This window comes from Ranitomeya imitator, chromosome 4 (genome assembly GCF_032444005.1).
Source record: "Ranitomeya imitator isolate aRanImi1 chromosome 4, aRanImi1.pri, whole genome shotgun sequence".
Lineage (NCBI taxonomy): Eukaryota > Metazoa > Chordata > Amphibia > Anura > Dendrobatidae > Ranitomeya > Ranitomeya imitator.
In genome coordinates this window covers 531,272,642-531,291,718 of record NC_091285.1, presented here as the reverse complement: position 1 = coordinate 531,291,718, position 19,077 = coordinate 531,272,642, and the positions used below count along the sequence as shown (strand labels likewise).

The following is a 19,077-nucleotide window of genomic DNA, read 5'->3' as shown; positions in this document are numbered from 1 at the left end:
GTTGCAGATTTGCCTGCGGATTTTTCTGCACTGAATCTGCATCTCTTGGCAGAAAACGCAGGTGCGGTTTTGATGCGTTTTTTGATGTGGTTTTGTGCATGCTTTTGTATGCATTTTTGAAAGCTAAATAAAGATGTATTGCTGATCCAAAAAAAAATTTGGGATGTAACTTCTTGTCCAACCTCATCTTTTACATTTGTCCAACACACTCCATTACACACACAGATAGAAATATCGATAATAGATATATAGATAGATCTATAGATAGAAGGAATGAGATAGACAGATAGATGATAGATAGATAATAGATAGAAAATATAGTAGAAAATAGATAGAAGCAATGAGATAGATCTATAGATAGATACTGTAGATCTATACATAGATCGATAGATATTATCTATTTATAGATCTGTTATCTATCTCATTCCTTCTATCTAATGGATAGATAGATAGGTGGAAGGAATGGGATAGATATATCCATTCATATATCTATCTATACTGTAGATATATCTATGGATAGATGAAGATATATATATATATATATAGATAGCTATATCCACATATCTATCTAACTATCCATATATCTATCTACATCTATGAATAGATATACTGTATCTATCTCATTCCTTCTATCTATCCCATATATATCTACCTATCCCATTCCTTCTATCTATCCCATTCCATCTATCTATAGATAGAAGGAATGAGATAGATATATAGATAGATCTATAGATATATGAATAGATGTATGGATAGATATATCTATGGATAGATATATGGATAGTTAGGCTACTTTCACACATCAGTTTTTTTTCGGTCAGGCAGGATCCGGTGAATTTTTGAAAAATCGGATCCGTTGCAAATGGTGAAAAACTGATACAACTGATGTTTTTTTTTTTTTAGAGAGAACGGAAAATGTGCAAGATTTGAATGGAAAAAATGCATGAAAAACCGGATTCGGAGGCCGGATTCATCATTTCACATCTCAGTTTCATACGTTTTTCGCTGGACAGAAAAAAAGTTCCTCTGTACGTTTTCTCCGTCTGCTGGAAAGCTTTTTTGACGGAACCGGAAAAAAACGGATGAAACGTGTGGCCATCAGGCGCAATCCGGCGCTAATACAACTCTATGAGAAAAAACCGAATCCGGCGGAAAAGAAACGGATCCGTTTTTTTCAAAACTCGCCGGATTGTGCCTGACAGCAAAAATCTGATGTGTGAAAGTAGCCAGATGGATATATGGATAGATATATCTATGTATCTATAGATATATCTATCTATAAATATATCTATAGATATATCCATTGTTATATCTATGGATATATCCATAGATGTCCATCTATAGATATATAGATTTATCCATAGATATATAATAGCAAGGCCGATGTTGATTAATGAACATGTTTAATAAAAAAAAAAAACGGAAAAAATGGCGTAGGCTCCCGCACAATTTTCTGCGCCAGAGGGGGAAAGCCGACGGCCAATATATGTAGCCTGGGAAGGGGGTAATGCCCATGGCCCCTTCCCAGGCTATATCAGCCCGCAGCTGTCTGCGTAGCCTTTACTGGCTATTAAAATAGGGGGCCCCCCAAAAAAAAATGATGTGGGGTTCCCCTATATTTTATAGCCAGAAAAGCTACACAGACAGCAGCAGGCTGATTTTCATAGCCTAGAGAGGGGCCATGGATATTTGCCCCCCCAGCTACAAATACCAGCCCCCAGCTGCCCCAGAAATGGCGCACTTAGCCCCTCTCTTCCCACTCCCCTGTAGCGGTGGAATATGGGGTAATAAGGGGTTAATGTCACCTTGCTAATGTAAGGTGACATTAAGCCCGGTTAGTAATGGAGAGGAGTCAGTAAGACGCCTATCCATTACTAATCCTATAGTAGTGAGTTTAAAAAAAAGACACAGCCAGAAAAATATTTTAATATTCTTAATTTCACCATACTTACCATACTCGATCGCCTGTAAAAAATTAAAGGGAACCTGTCACCCCGTTTTTTCAGTAGGAGATAAAAATACCGTTAAATAGGGCCTGAGCTGTGCTTTACAATAGGGTATTTTTTGTCCCCCGATTCCCTACCTATGCTGCCGAAATACCTTACAAAAGTGGCCTTTTTCGCCTGTCAATCAGGCTGGTCAGGTCGGATGGGCGTGGTCACAGCACTGTTTCTCCCCCACATCTTGCTTATGTTCCCGTTGGTGGCGTAGTGCTTCTCGCATGCGCAAGTGCCGAATGCACTGCGCAGCTGTAGAAAAAGAGCGCGCTCGCCGCTATTCAGCGGTTTCTCGGTGGGCGCGGCCATCTTCCTGAGGCCGCGCGTGCGCAGATGGAGTCTCCTGCTTCCCGGGGCTTCAGGAAAATGGCCGCGGGAAGCCACGCGTGCGCAGATGGACATCGCGGCGGCCATTTTCCTGAAGCCGAGATGCCAACTCGGCTTCAGGAAAATGGCCGCCGCGATGTCCAGATTAATAATGGAGAGGTGTAAATTATGACACCTATCCATTATTAATCCAATAGTAGGAAATGGTTAAAAAAAACACACACATTCTTACAAAGTCTTTTAATGAAATAAAAGCACAGGTTGTTTTAGTATTTTATTATACTGGTAATCCACCTGAAGACCCTTGTCACAGGATCTGTCAAAATGTTGAAAACACGGATCCTGTGCAGATTGCAAAAAACGGGTGCACTGGGCCCGTATTTCTGACGGACCCGTCGAGGCTATGTGCACCTGTTGTGTATGCGTCTTCGCAGCGGTTTTCCGCTGTGAAAATGCATACACAACACAAACCAGGTTAAAATTTTTTTTTTTTTTTAAATCGCAGTATTCTCACCTACCGGCGTCCCGCGCAGCGATGCTCCAGGCAGCTAGCATTCCTAGTATTACATTGCGAAATCTGGCGAGAAGTCTCGGTCTCGCAAGATTTCGCAATGTATTACTAGGAATGCTAGCTGCCGGGAGCATCGGTGACGCTGCGCGGGACGTGTGTATAACTGGTAAGTTTTGTAGGAGACAGGTCATTTCACAGTACACTGCACTTTTCAGTATTGCACAAACCACAATAGCAAACTGCCAAACATAGAATAATAATTGGAATGGTAGAATTGCTGTTTTGTGGTTCACTGTGACTCTAAATAATCAAGTCAGCCATTGTTCACGTTAGTTTTGATGAGAGGCAGCTGGAGTCAGACGCTCTTGATTCATTAAGTGGTGAATGCCTCTATCAACCAAATAATAAAAAGTTATAACTCTTGGAAGATGAGGAGGAAAATACTAAATGAAAAGGGTCTAACGTGCCTGCATACCCAGAGCCGGCCTCAGTGGTGCACACGTCAGGTATAGGGAGCCCATCGGCCCCGATGAGCCTAAAAATCATTCTGTAACCAGTTGTTTAATGTTGGGAGAAGGGATTGTTATAAAATAATGTTCCTCATGTCTCGTGTTCCCACTGCCTGGGGATCTGTGCCGGCCCTGGAAGTGATGACCTCCAGTCCCCCTATCACCAGCCAATTGGTGATCTCAAAGGTCATGCCGCTGGTGGAGGAGGTGCCATTGCTTCTGCTGAAGACCAGACATGGACTGGTAAATGGTAACTAGTGATGGGCTTGCATGCTCAGATAAGGTGTTATAGGATTAGGTGTTATCTGAGCATGCTCGGGTGCTGAGTGTCCTCGAATAATGTTTGAGTCACAGCGGCTGCATGTCTCGTGGCTGTTAAGGCCCCTTCACATTAAGCGACGCTGCAGCGATACCGACAACGATCCGGATCGCTGCAGCGTCGCTGTTTGGTCGCTGGAGAGCTGTCACACAGACCGCTCTCCAGCGACCAACGATGCCGGTAACCAGGGTAAACATCGGGTAACTAAGCGCAGGGCCGCGCTTAGTTACCCGATGTTTACCCTGGTTACCTTCCTAAAAGTAAAAAAAAAAACAGTACATACTTACCTAACGCTGTCTGTCCTCCAGCGCTGTGTTCTGCACTCCTCCTGTACTGTCTGTGTGAGCACAGCGGCCGGAAAGCAGAGCGGTGACGTCACCGCTCTGCTTTCCGGCTGACCGACGCTCACAGCCAGTACAGGAGGAGTGCAGAACACAGCGCTGGAGGACAGACAGCGTTAGGTAAGTATGTACTGTTTGTTTTCTTTTACTTTTAGGAAGGTAACCAGGGTAAACATCGGGTAACTAAGCGCGGCCCTGCGCTTAGTTACCCGATGTTTACCCTGGTTACCAGTGAAGACATCGCTGGATCGGTGTCACACACGCCGATCCAGCGATGTCCACGGGAGATCCAGCGACGAAATAAAGTGCTGGACTTTCTTCAGCGACCAACGATCTCCCAGCAGGGGCCTGATCGTTGGTCGCTGTCACACATAACGATTTTATTAACGATATCGTTGCTACGTCACAAAAAGCAACGATATCGTTAACAATATCGTTATGTGTGAAGGTACCTTTAGTCTGTTAGGTAATCCCTGCATGTGTTGTGACTGTCGAACAGCTGTGAGACATGCAGCCACGGGGACTCATGCATAGTATTTGAGCACGCCGAGGACACTCAGAAAACACCTTACCCTATAACACCTTATTTGAGCACACAATCCCATCACTACTGGTAGCAATGATTTTATCATAGTTTTAAGGCTGCCGTCACACTAGCAGTATTTGGTCAGTATTTTACATCAGTATTTGTAGCCAAAACCAGGAGTGGAACAAACAGAGGAAAAGTATAATAGAAACATATTCACCACTTCTGCATTTATCACCCACTCCTGGTTTTGGCTTACAAATACTGATGTAAAATACTGACCAAATACTGCTAGTGTGACGGCAGCCTAAAAGTAATGAAAACCAAGAGTCACAGTTGCCATAGTCTATACAGCAGAAGCCCACTCATGCGTGGCCAGCTAAGTGCCTGTGATAAGAGTTCATTGGTCCCAGGCCCTACGCAAACTTAAAGGACCACAGTCCCGTGCTGGCCCTGGTCACCCTGTGGACAGTCCCGTGCTGGTCCTGTAGACACAGTTCCGTGCTGGCCCTGGTCACCCTGTAGACACAGTTCTGTGCTGGCCCTGGTCACCATGTGGCCACAGTCCCGTGCTGGCCCCGGTCGCCCTGTGGTCACAGTCCCGTGCTGGCCCTGGTCGCCCTGTGGTCACAGTCTCGTGCTGACCCTGGTCGCCCTGTGGCCACAGTTCCATGCTGGCCCTGGGGACAAAGTCTCGTGCTGGCCCTGGTCGCCCTGTGGCCATAGTCCCGTGCTGGCCCTGGTCACCCTGTGGCCACAGTCCCGTGCTGGCCCTGGTCGCCCTGTGGACACAGTCCCGTGCTGGCCCTGGTCGCCCTGTGGACACAGTCCCGTGCTGGCCCTGGTCGCCCTGTAGACACAGTTCCGTGCTGGCCCTGGTCGCCATGTAGACATAGTCCCGTGCTGGCCCTGGTCGCCCTGTGGACACAGTCCCGTGCTGGCCCTGGTCACCCTGTGGCCACAGTCCCGTGCTGGCCCTGGTCGCCCTGTGGCCACAGTCCCGTGCTGGCCCTGGTCGCCCTGTGGACACAGTCCCGTGCTGGCCCTGGTCGCCCTGTGGACACAGTCCCGTGCTGGCCCTAGTCACCCTGTGGACATAGTCGCGTGCTGGCCCTGGTCACCCTGTGGACATAGTCCCGTGCTGGCCCTGGTCACCCTGTGAACATAGTCCCGTGCTGGCCCTGGTCGCCCTGTGGACATAGTCCCGTGCTGGCCCTGGTCGCCATGTGGACACAGTCCCGTGCTGGCCCTGGTCGCCCTGTGAACATAGTCCCGTGCTGGCCCTGGTCGCCCTGTGGACATAGTCCCGTGCTGGCCCTGGTCGCCATGTGGACACAGTCCCGTGCTGGCCCTGGTCACCCTGTGAACATAGTCCCGTGCTGGCCCTGGTCACCCTGTGGCCACAGTCCCGTGCTGGCCCTGGTCGCTATGTGAGCACAGTCCCGCGCTGGCCCTGGTCGCCATGTGGACATAGTCCCGTGCTGGCCCTGGTCGCCATGTGGACACAGTCCCGTGCTGGCCCTGGTCGCCATGTGGACATAGTCCCGTGCTGGCCCTGGTCGCCATGTGGACACAGTCCCGTGCTGGCCCTGGTCACCCTGTGAACATAGTCCCGTGCTGGCCCTGGTCACCCTGTGGACATAGTCCCGTGCTGGCCCTGGTCGCCATGTGGACACAGTCCCGCGCTGGCCCTTGTCGCTATGTGAGCACAGTCCCGCGCTGGCCCTGGTCGCCATGTGGACATAGTCCCGTGCTGGCCCTGGTCGCCATGTGGACATAGTCCCGTGCTGGCCCTGGTCGCCATGTGGACATAGTCCCGTGCTGGCCCTGGTCGCCATGTGGACATAGTCCCGTGCTGGCCCTGGTCGCCATGTGGACATAGTCCCGTGCTGGCCCTGGTCGCCATGTGGACACAGTCCCGTGCTGGCCCTGGTCACCCTGTGAACATAGTCCCGTGCTGGCCCTGGTCACCCTGTGGACATAGTCCCGTGCTGGCCCTGGTCGCCATGTGGACACAGTCCCGTGCTGGCCCTGGTCGCCATGTGGACATAGTCCCGTGCTGGCCCTGGTCGCCATGTGGACATAGTCCCGTGCTGGCCCTGGTCACCCTGTGGACATAGTCCCGTGCTGGCCCTGGTCGCCATGTGGACACAGTCCCGTGCTGGCCCTGGTCGCCATGTGGACATAGTCCCGTGCTGGCCCTGGTCGCCATGTGGACACAGTCCCGTGCTGGCCCTGGTCACCCTGTGAACATAGTCCCGTGCTGGCCCTGGTCACCCTGTGAACATAGTCCCGTGCTGGCCCTGGTCGCCATGTGGACACAGTCCCGTGCTGGCCCTTGTCGCTATGTGAGCACAGTCCCGCGCTGGCCCTGGTCGCCATGTGGACACAGTCCCGTGCTGGCCCTGGTCGCCATGTGGACATAGTCCCGTGCTGGCCCTGGTCGCCATGTGGACATAGTCCCGTGCTGGCCCTGGTCGCCATGTGGACATAGTCCCGTGCTGGCCCTGGTCACCCTGTGAACATAGTCCCGTGCTGGCCCTGGTCGCCATGTGGACATAGTCCCGTGCTGGCCCTGGTCGCCATGTGGACACAGTCCCGTGCTGGCCCTGGTCACCCTGTGAACATAGTCCCGTGCTGGCCCTGGTCACCCTGTGGACATAGTCCCGTGCTGGCCCTGGTCGCCATGTGGACACAGTCCCGTGCTGGCCCTGGTCGCCATGTGGACATAGTCCCGTGCTGGCCCTGGTTGCCATGTGGACATAGTCCCGTGCTGGCCCTGGTCGCCATGTGGACACAGTCCCGTGCTGGCCCTGGTCGCCATGTGGACATAGTCCCGTGCTGGCCCTGGTCGCCATGTGGACACAGTCCCGTGCTGGCCCTGGTCACCCTGTGAACATAGTCCCGTGCTGGCCCTGGTCACCCTGTGAACATAGTCCCGTGCTGGCCCTGGTCGCCATGTGGACACAGTCCCGTGCTGGCCCTGGTCGCCATGTGGACATAGTCCCGTGCTGGCCCTGGTCGCCATGTGGACATAGTCCCGTGCTGGCCCTGGTCGCCATGTGGACACAGTCCCGTGCTGGCCCTGGTCGCCATGTGGACATAGTCCCGTGCTGGCCCTGGTCGCCATGTGGACACAGTCCCGTGCTGGCCCTGGTCACCCTGTGAACATAGTCCCGTGCTGGCCCTGGTCACCCTGTGAACATAGTCCCGTGCTGGCCCTGGTCGCCATGTGGACACAGTCCCGTGCTGGCCCTTGTCGCTATGTGAGCACAGTCCCGCGCTGGCCCTGGTCGCCATGTGGACACAGTCCCGTGCTGGCCCTGGTCGCCATGTGGACATAGTCCCGTGCTAGCTCCGGTCGCCCTGTGGCCACAGTCCCGTGCTGGCCCTTGTCGCTATGTGAGCACAGTCCCGTGCTGGCCCTGGTCGCCCTGTGGACATAGTCCCGTGCTGGCCCTGGTCGCCATGTGGACATAGTCCCGTGCTGGCTCCGGTCGCCCTGTGGCCACAGTCCCGCGCTGGCCCTGGTCGCCATGCGGACATAGTCCCGTGCTGGCCCTAGTCGCCATGTGGACATAGTCCCGTGCTGGCTCCGGTCGCCCTGTGGCCACAGTCCCGCGCTGGCCCTGGTCGCCATGCGGACATAGTCCCGTGCTGGCCCTGGTCGCCATGTGGACATAGTCCCGCGCTGGCTCCGGTCGCCATGTGGACACAGTCCCGTGCTGGCCCTAGTCGCCATGTGGACACAGTCCCGTGCTGGCCCTGGTCGCCATGTGGACATAGTCCCGTGCTGGTCGCCCTGTGGACATAGTCCCGTGCTGGCCCTGGTCGCCCTGTGGACATAGTCCCGTGCTGGCCCTGGTCGCCCTGTGGACACAGTCCCGTGCTGGCCCTTGTCGCTATGTGAGCACAGTCCCGCGCTGACCCTTGTCGCCATGTGGACATAGTCCCGTGCTGGCTCCGGTCGCCCTGCGGACTCGGGGGTCAGGCTCGTGGCTGCTTCGCTTCAGTGTTTCCTGCTACACATCACGTGACCAGTGCCAGTTGCTGGAGATTGGGATTCCACGCGCTGTCGCTATATTTAGCCTGCCATGTCCCGTGCAGCCTGTAGGTGTCGCCGCGCTCTGCACCCCGCTGGTGGTGTTCGGGTGACGTCACAGGGCGGCGCCGTCCCACGTTCCTTATCCGGGCCGGGAGACAGAGCAGCTTTTGGGCGGGTCTCCTCTGTACTGACTCTCCGGCACCGAGGACCCTGCTGATCCCGACATGCGGGAGGCACAGAGCCGCCACCTGGTGTGAACATTGCCGCCTCCTCCGGGCTGTGCCCGCCACCACCCATGGGATGATGCGGCGGAGGAGGTCGCGGGGTACAGCTGGCCGAGGTATGAGACGCTGCTCCCGGCGGGATGGCTAGCGGCGGCTCCGGGTCCGCCCGGTCTTCTCTGCCGTCTGGCCTAGGCGGCTCCCAGCCCCGCAAGAAGCTGCTGAGTGTGTGCGAGCAGTGCAAGGCCAAGATGCAGCTGGTGGCGGACCTGCTCCTGCTGTCCAGCGAGCCCCGGCCCGTCCGCACGGAGAGCTGTGCCCAGCTGGGGGAGGCCTTCGAGAAGTGCCGAGACACCGTCATTGCCCGCACCAAGGGGCTGTCCATCCTCACCCACGACGTCCAGAGCCAGCTCAACATGGGCCGCTTCTCCGAGGTGGGCGAGAGCCTGCAGGAAATGGGCGACCTGGTGGTGTCTCTCATCGAGCTGTCTGCCCATGCAGCTTACCTGGCAGCGGTGGAGGTGCCCGGGGCCCAGTCCGCGCTGCCAGGCTTGGTGGACCGCTACAAGGTGACCCGCTGCCGACATGAGGTGGAGCAGAGCTGTGCCACCCTGCGGACCGTGCCCCTGCAGGACCTCACCCCCCAGCTCCTGCTGGAAGTCTCCCAGAACTTGTCCACCAACCTCAAGACCCTCACCGATGCCAGCGTGGCGGCCAGCGAGAAGTCCAGGGATAAATTTGCAAAGGAACAATTTAAACTTGGGGTGAAGTGTATGAGTACCAGTGCCACCGCCTTACTGGCCTGCATCAAGGAGGTGAAGACGTCCCCGAGTGAGCTCTCCAGAAACCGCTGTGCCCTCTTCAGTGGCCCCCTGGTACAGGCGGTCCATGCCTTGGTGGGTTTCGCCACTGAGCCTCAGTTCTTGGGCAAAGCTGCCGTTCTGAACACGGAGGGCAAAGCGGTGCAGACTGCCATCCTAGGAGGTGCCATGAGTGTGGTGTCTGCCAGCGTGCTCCTGACCCAATGCCTCAGGGATATAACCCAGCACTCGGACAGCAGCAGCAAGATGACGGACTACAAGGACAGGCTGCGGAGCTCGGCTTGTGCCGTGTCGGACGGCTGCAACCTGTTATCTCAGGCCCTGAGGGAGCGCTCGTCTCCTAGAACTCTTCCGCCAGTGCACTCCAATTCTGTGAAATCGCCCTAAATATGCCCTTCGTTCACTTACCAAAGAGTAGTCCATGGTAACTACGTATCTCCCCACTATTGGCCTGCGGTGTGTGAAGTGCCCATGTTCAGGCTGGTACAGGCTTCAGGTGCTAGATATTGAACACATTGGTAGTGAAAGCTGTTGTGGGTGGAGGGTAATGGGTGCCAACACGGCTATGAGGGTGTTGTGCCACCTGTCCTGTCATGAAAGCCTTACATGTAGAAGGCTGGTTTGCACATTCCTATGGCAGACCTCTCGGCCTGGCACTCTTATGGGCAGTGCCTGGTTTGCTTTACATGTGCTAGACACAGAGCTTACCTTATGCACTAAGGGCATTCTTGCATAGTAATATATGTAGCTGGTGCCCAGCTCACATGGAGCGGGAGCTCTGTTTTTTTTTTTTTTTTTTAGTTTTTTTTTTTAGTTTTTACAGCAGACTATCCAATAAAAACTTGTTGTTTGGACTTTCTGCTCTGAAAACTGTGAACACCCCCTTAGTAAGCAGCAAAACTTGCCCTGGCCAGAAGACTTCGGTCCAGTCTTCGAGATCTTCACTCTGTCCATTGTTTTTAAAGACGACCAGTTGCCTTGTTAACATGTAACATTCCACCTCGATATCAAGTGTTGGGCAAGGGGCTAGTGTGGGTATATATAGACAAGAAGTCTATAGCCACCTTTTCTTAAAGAAATAATTCATAGTCTGCCATCTTGGGCATTTACACAGTTGGCACTTGTCGATCATTTCATGATATGCAGTGTGTAAGCCGAGCCCACACGAGAGGTCCATTTTGTTCCCAGAGTCTAGTGACACTATATTTTTGGACAAGCGAACGAATGTTAGTGTCATTCTTATTAAAAATCTCCTGGTTACAGTGCCGTATATTCTATTCATTTGGACTTTTGTGAAAATGTTTCATCTGAAATCACACGATTCCTAATTGATGATGGGAGTAGTAATTCTCTGCAGGATTGCTTTTCTGTTCTTGGGGAAGGCAATCTTCAGTATGTTGGACTCTGTAGGAAAGTAATAACATTACAGTGCCTGCAAATATGTGAAGCCTTGGGGTATGCTTTTTATAATAGGATTTTTTTTAAAGAGTTAACATACCGGAGCACTGCATGTTTATTTAAAGGAGTTCTCCATTGATAACTTATTGATCGGTGGTTGTCCGCACTGATTGGTAGAATAGGGATCTTTTATCCCCATTTGAATAGAGCATCAGAGCACTTGTCCCACTGTTCCACTCGTTCTCTATGATGCTACCAGTAACCGCTTAGGGCAGCCTCATAGGAAGTTATTCGAGCAGTGGTCGAGCGTTCGGGTATAAGGCCGTGTGCACACGTTGCGGTTTTTTCGCGGGTTTTTACCGCTAAAAACGCTATAAAACCGCAAAAAAACCCGCATACAATAAGCATTCCATCATTTAGAATGAATTCCGCATGTTTTGTGCACATGATGCGTTTTTTTCCGCGAAAAAAACGCAACGCGGCAAAAAACGCAGCATGTTCATTAATTTTCCGTGCTTTTTTTTTTTTTTTTTTTTGCGGATTTCCCACTCCAAAATGCATTGGGAAGTGTCCGGAAAAAAACGCGGCAAAAACGCATGCGGTTTTCTTGCGGATTTCTTGCAGAAAATGTCCGGAATTTTCTGCAAGAAATCCTGAACGTGTGCACATAGCCTAAAAGTTCCCATGATCTGTGCTGGTCACTGCTGTCAGCAATTACTGATTAATAAGTTGTCACCTACCGTGGGGAAAGTATTTGATACACTGCCGTCTTTGCAAGTTTTCCCATCTACAAAGAATGTAGGGGTCTGTAACTTTTATCGTAGGTACATTTCAACTGTGAGAGACAGAATCTACAAATAAAAAAACAGAATCACATATGCACTAAAATTCAAATTAGTTATGTAAAAATCATAAGTATTTGATATAGTAGAAAAACAGATCTTAATATCTGGTACAGAAACCTGTTTGCAATTACAGAGGTCAGACGTTTCCTGTAGTTCTTGACCACGTTTGCACACAGTGCAGCAGGGATTTTGGCCCACTCCTCCACACAGATGTTTTCCAGAACTTTCAAGTTTCGGGGGCCATCATTAGGCAACATTGAGTTTCAGCTCCCTCCAAAGATTTTCTATTGGGTTCAGGTCTGGAGACTGGCTAGGCCATTCCAAGACCTTGAAATGCTTCTTATGGAGCCACTCCTTAGCTGCCCTGGCTGTGTTTTTTGGGTCATTGTTATGCTGGAAGACCCCGCTATGACCGATCTTCAATGCTCTTACTGAGGGAGGGAAGTTTGCCAAAATCTCACAATACCTGACCCCTTCCATCCTCCAGTACAGTGCAGTCATCCTGTCCCCTTTGCTGAAAAGCACCCCCAAAGTATGAGGTTTCCCCCACCATGCTTCACGTTTGGGACTGTGTTCTTGAGGTTATAATCATCCTTTTTCCTCCAAACGCTGCGAATGGAGTTGATACCAAAAAGTTCTGTTTTGGTCTCATCTGACCACATGACCTTCTCCCATTCCTCCCCTGGATCATACAGATGGTCATTTGCAAACTTCATGCGGGTCTGGACATGTGCTGGCATGAGCAGGGGAGGGGGACCTTGTTTGCCCTGCAGGATTTTAATCCATGACTGCGTAGTGTGTTACTAATGGTAATATGTGAGACTGTGGTCCCAGCTTTCTTCTGGTCATTGACCAGGTCCTCCCGTGTAGTTCTGGGCTGATTCCTGACCTTTCTCAGAATCATCCTTACCCCACAAGGTGAGATCTTGCATGGAGCCCCCTGACCGAGGAAGATTCACAGTGATATTGTGTTTCTTCCCTTTTCTAATAATTGTGCCAACAGTTGTTGCCTTCTCACCAAGCTGCTTGTCTATTGTCCTGTAGCCCATCCCAGCCTTGGGCAGGTCCACAATTTTGTACTTGTTGCTTTTCAAACAGCTTCTTGGTCATGGTAAAGTTGGAGTGCAATTGATTGTGTGAACAGGTGTCGTTTTATTTTTAAAGGGACTCTGTCAATCTTGCCTTGTGCAGGCGTGTACTACAGAGGACAGAGAATGAACTTCAATCCAATGTTGCAGCCAGCATGCAGCCAGCGGGTAAGGAAAGGGTGAATCAAACACCCGAAAACTCCGCCCATATGACCCAAAACCAGTCCCGCCAAATTCAGGTGACAGGTTCCCTTTAATTATACAGGAAATGAGTTCAAACTGGTGCCATTGATACAGGTAATGAGTGCAGAGTAGGAGGGCTTGTTAAAGAAAAACTAACAGGTCTGTGAGAGCCAGAATTCTTGCTGGTTGTTTGATTATCAAATACTTGATGCAATTTAATTATTTAAAAATCATACAATGTGATATTTCTTTATTTTTAGATTCTGTCTCACAGTTGAAGTGTACCTACAATAAAAATTACAGACCTCTCCATTCTTTGTAGGTGGGAAAACTTGCAAAGTCTGCAGTGTATCAAACACTTATTTTCCACACTGCATGTTACTCATTCACTGGGGAACCCCTTTAATATGAAGCGGTGGTCTATAATCTGTCCAGATGTTATACTACTGCTCCTAGCATGTGCTTGTAACTAAAAGCTGTTAGGAGATGTAGGTGTAGCATTACAATTTGCCAACATTAAGTACTGTTTAATATTTTTCTACACCTTTTTGGAACGAATATTGGAAAAGTCTCGTGGTATGCATTACATGGTGTACTACGCCAATTGTTACCTGGGTCGTATGTGCCACTTTGTGGCGTACAGTGCAGCTGTGGAACTACACAAATTGTGCACTAGTGCTAAAGCTAGTGTGAATTCTTTAAAGAGGATTTCTGATTACAAACATTTTCTCATTTTATTTTTTAAACTTCCATAGAAGTGAACGAAGAAAGTTGTGTATGCGTGATGGAAAACCTTTCTTTTTACAGCTGAAATAGGTGCCGGTCCCCATCTGCAGATCGGACATTTCTGGCCAATTTTATGGACCTCACATGTCTGAGATGGGAATGTTCCTTTTAAGCAAGTGTGAAAGCTGCATCATGGCGCCCCATACTTGTTCCTAAGTTCTAGCCTATGTGGTGCTCTGTTATATGAACAGTCCAGCATAAACCCCCCTATAAGTACAGGAGCACAAGTTTTCTCTTGTATAGAGGTAATTGTAAAGTTTTAGTGGCCGATTATCTGCCCTGTGAAATGAAGTAACCCCATTCTTCACCTATGAAGCTGATACTTGTCATTGGTCGCTCCTTTCTATTACCAGAGTGTGGATTTTTAAGTTGCTTTTCTTTTTAATTTTCCGTTTCAGCACTAAGTCCCGTTTCCTACAAGTCCTGGCACAAAAGTGGCATTATCAAGGCTTTAAAATCCGTGCTGGGTGCGGTTTTTGGGCTAGTGTCTTCCATGTTTCCCACCCGAATGTTGCTGTGTATGATCGGCAGGAAATAAAGGGTTACCTCACTTATAGTTTGACATTTTGTATGGCTTCTAGCTGCTGGATGTAGCTCCCTTTTTTTAAAATCCTGCAAGTGGAGTGTGAATGGAGAATGTAAAGGGTGCAGAGAGCGGTAAAGGCCACCTCCCTCTCCCCATGTGCTGACTTACTGTTGGGGGTGGGTTACAGTGAGCGTGTTTCCTGAATGTACACTCTAATAAAATGATTGTCATTTTTATGTCAGTTTTTACCTTGCATGTATCTTGAGTATTTATTTCACCCATTAATAAAAAAAAAAAAGTTTCTGAAACTTTGAATGAATCCTTCAGTGTTTAAAATACAAGTTAGAATAAGACTTGTGTAGGTGATACCCTAAGGAGACGTCAGGCTATGTGCCAACGATCAGGAACTGCTGTGCGTTTGCTGGGTATTTATGTGGCATTAGACCCGCAGCGGCCAGCGACTTCTGAAATCCCATCTCCATTATGCGTGCATAGTCACCTGCAGATCTCTCGCGGTCACTGACGTCCATTTCGCAACAGCAATTACATCTATAGAAGTGTATTGAATGCGGTAAATCTGCACGGTTCAGTGAACACATGCGGACTTAAGGTACCGTTACACTAAACGACTTACCAACGATCACGACCAGCGATACGACCTGGCCGTGATAGTTGGTAAGTCGTTGTGTGGTCGCTGGGGAGCTGTCACACAGACAGCTCTCTCCAGCGACCAACGATCAGGGGAAAGACTTCGGCATAGTTGAAACTGTCTTCAACGATGCCGAAGTCCCCGGGTAACCAGGGTAAACATCGGGTTAGTAAGTGCAGGGCCGCGCTTAGTAACCCGATATTTACCCTGGTTACCATTGTAAAAAAACAAAACACTACATACTCACATTCCGATATCTGTCACGTCCCCCGCCGTCAGCTTCCCGCACTGACTGTGTCAGCACCGGCCGTAAAGCAGAGCACAGCGGTGACGTCACCACTGTGCTCTGCTTTACAGCCGGCGCTGACAGTCAGTGCAGGGAAGCTGATGCCGGGGGACGTGACAGACATCGGAATGTGAGTATGTAGTGTGTTGTTTTTTGTTTTTTTTTTTTACTTTTACAATGGTAACCAGGGTAAATATCGGGTCACTATGCGCTGCCCTGCGCTTAGTAACCTGATATTTACCCTGGTTACAAGTGAACACATCGCTGGATCGGCGTCACACACGCCGATCCAGCGATGACAGCGGGTGATCAGCGACCAAAAAAAGGTCCTGATCATTCCCCAACGATCTCCCAGCAGGGGCCTGATCGTTGGTCGCTGTCACACATAACGAGATCGTTAGCGGGATCGTTGCTACGTCACAAAGCGTGACGTTGCAACGATATTGTTAACGAAATCGTTATGTGTGAAGGTACCTTTACCTGCATTCAGTAGAAGGCAGTGCTATGGACGCAGCAAACATGCACTGCGTGTATTCAGGGAACACGAGACTGTGATCGCAGGAGAAAGTCTCCATAAATAATGTGTATAGGTGTATCAGTCCATATGTTGGGTTTGTGGAGTCTGTTATATCCACATATCATATACAATTGAGACCAACACAAATTTTGGCTTTCGCAATGTTTTGCCATTTTTGTTGTTTGGATCTTTTAGCCAGAAGTTTCTCAGCATTTTGTAAGTTTTAAAACTTTTATTGGCAATATATCAAATTTTTGTAAGGACTCAATCGTTACAATGTTGACCCTTTTTTTTAAGGCTTCAGCGGTTTACCCTGCTTTTTTCCAGCTTGATGGAGAATCAGATCACAAAGCAAAAGAGATCCGGTTAATTAAGTGACTCAGTGGAGAAAACAGAAGTTTTGTGTCCATGGCAGGAAACTCCCCAGATCTCCATCCTGTTAGGAACCTGCGGTCAATCCTAAAATTTTGACAAACTCCGAGCACTCATTAGGTAACAATGGGATATCATCAGTCTGGATATGGCCCTGAAACTGATATCCAGCATGTCAGGGCGAATTGCAGATGTCTTGAAATATAAAGGCCAACACTGTAAATATTGTGTCTTTATATAAACTTGATGGTTGTCCATGAAAGTTTAAAAACTTATGAATTGCTGATAATTGTACTTCAGCAACATGACTAAAAGATATAGAAACTCTGAAATAGCAAACTGTTTCAGTCTTAAACCTTTTAACCACATTTCCTAACATGCCTATAGATAGATGGAAAGATTTCTCTATATGTACACACATACACCTAGTGGCGGTCATACCATTGGTGCAATCTATGCAGCCACGTGGGCCCAAGAGGTAAGGGGGGCATCTATCTCCAAAGCAGGTGGAATTGTGCATTTTCATGAGCTATTGGGCCCACATATTGTTGCACTGGGGCCTCTTCTCTCCGTGCCTGCTCCTGAATATATCTCAATATTATATCTGTAGTGCTGACGTCCACCTGACAATAATGGTGCTGTGTATTTTAATAACCTGGTAGGTTGGTGACAGGTCCTCTAATGACTCACCTGATAAATCCCTGCCTTTAAAATGGTCCATGGTAATGTTTGTTATTGATGAGGCCAGGGGTCCCGTGGATGTACAGCACGCCGCTGTCACAGGAAAATGTACGACGACCGGTGAGTGGGTGGTAACACTGCCCACATGAGGCCATGTTCACACGGTCAGTAGTTTACCTCCATATTTATGAGTGAAAATCAGAAGTGGAACAGTCAGGAAAAGTATAATAGAAACACGTCACCACTTCTGCATTTATCACCCACTCCTGGTTTTGGCTTACAGATACTGAGGTAAAATACTGTTGGAATAGCCATCTCCAAGGGCTCAGTGCGCCATTGCACCCTTTCGGTTTGCCTATTGAGCATAATCATCTCTTGATTGACAACACTTAAGGTACCGTCACACTTAGCAACGCTGCAGCGATACCGACAACGATCCGGATCGCTGCAGCGTCGCTGTTTGGTCGCTGGAGAGCTGTCACACAGACCGCTCTCCAGCGACCAACGATGCCGGTAACCAGGGTAAACATCGGGTAACTAAGCGCAGGGCCGCGCTTAGTAACCCGATGTTTACCCTGGTTACCATCCTAAAAGTAAAAAAAACAAACAGTACATACTTACCTACAGCCGTCTGTCCCCGGCGCTCTGCTCTGCACTCCTCCTGTACTGTCTGTGTGAGCACAGCGGCCGGAAAGCAGAGCGGTGACGTCACCGCTCTGCTTTCCTGCTGACCGACGCTCACAGCCAGTACAGGAGGAGTGCAGAGCACAGCGCTGGAGGACAGACGGCTGTAGGTAAGTATGTACTGTTTTTTTTAACTTTTAGGATGGTAACCAGGGTAAACATCGGGTTACTAAGCGCGGCCCTGCGCTTAGTTACCCGATGTTTACCCTGGTTACCAGTGAAGACATCGCTGAATCGGTGTCACACACGCCGATTCAGCGATGTCTGCGGGGAGTCCAGCGACCAAATAAAGTTCTGGACTTTCTTCCCCGACCAGCGATCTCCCAGCAGGGGCCTGATCGCTGCTGCCTGTCACACTGGACGATATCGCTAGCGAGGACGCTGCAACGTCACGGATCGCTAGCGATATCGTCTAGTGTGACGGTACCTTTAAACAAGTGCTGTTCTGCACATACAGCTGCTGTGCACACATAGTGTCAATGCCGGCTCCTGTCTGTGGCCACCACTCAGATTGTACTGTGGAATAGAGCCAGCAATAAGACGGAGCGTAGCTGCAGAGCCGCATAAGTGAGTATGGGCTTGCTTCAGCGCTGCTAATCAACAGATGACAAAATGCTCGGTATGTAAATTGTAACGGTGCCCTGAGCCTTTAGGCCAGGGCTCCCCAACCTGTAGCTTGGGAGCCACATGTGGCTCGTGGTCCCATGAATTGTGGCTTGCGGCTGTCCGCTTGGTGCATTAGCTCCAGTTCTAGCAGATATGAAGAGCACATTTGAAAATTGTGAATTTTGTGAGCAGCCCTGCACAGAAGAGCAGATCTGGATGGACATATAATGGTCTTAGGGGTTTAGAGATGATTTCATTATGGTACGCTGGAGACACGATGACACTACCTGTCAGAGGAGGTGTTTAACCCCTTAATGACCGCCAATACGTCTTTTAACTGACCTGAGATATAAGAGAATAGTATCCCCATACTGGTGACAATCCAGTAGCTGTCAGCTGTACACTATAGCTGACAACTTGCTGCATCAGCCATGATCAGTGTTTGCACCGTACATATCTGTTTAACCCCTTAGATGCTGCTGTCAATAGTGACTACATCATTATAAATGGTTAACAGAGTGTGGGGGCTTCTTCTTTATCCCAATTGGTGCCCTCAGATCATGATTTTGTGGTCCTGATGTTTGCGATGGCAATTCACGACCAAATAGCGGCCTTAGAGTCTGCCGGCTGTTGTAACCTGTTCAGAAGTTACCGAGATTTAGGTGGTAAAAATACACATTTTCATTTCTGTCATGCCACTTTGCAATAATTCCTGTAAAGCACCTGAAGAGTTAATAAACTATCTGCCCGCAGTTTTCAATATGTCAGGGGGTGCTGTTTTTAAAATAGTATCACTTTTCGGGGTTTCCCAATATATGAGACCCCTAAAGTCAATTCAA

General features: G+C 49.7%; 1 protein-coding gene across 1 annotated transcript; it reads left to right on the top strand.

Annotated features, from left to right (window-relative positions):
• The first annotated feature begins 8,708 nt into the window (after positions 1-8,708).
• On the top strand, positions 8,709-14,691 carry TLNRD1 (talin rod domain containing 1). The gene has a single exon (XM_069766194.1). The coding sequence runs from the start codon at positions 8,940-8,942 to the stop codon at positions 10,002-10,004; it is 1,065 nt and encodes a 354-aa protein (XP_069622295.1). The 5' UTR covers positions 8,709-8,939; the 3' UTR covers positions 10,005-14,691.
• The last annotated feature ends 4,386 nt before the right edge of the window (positions 14,692-19,077 follow it).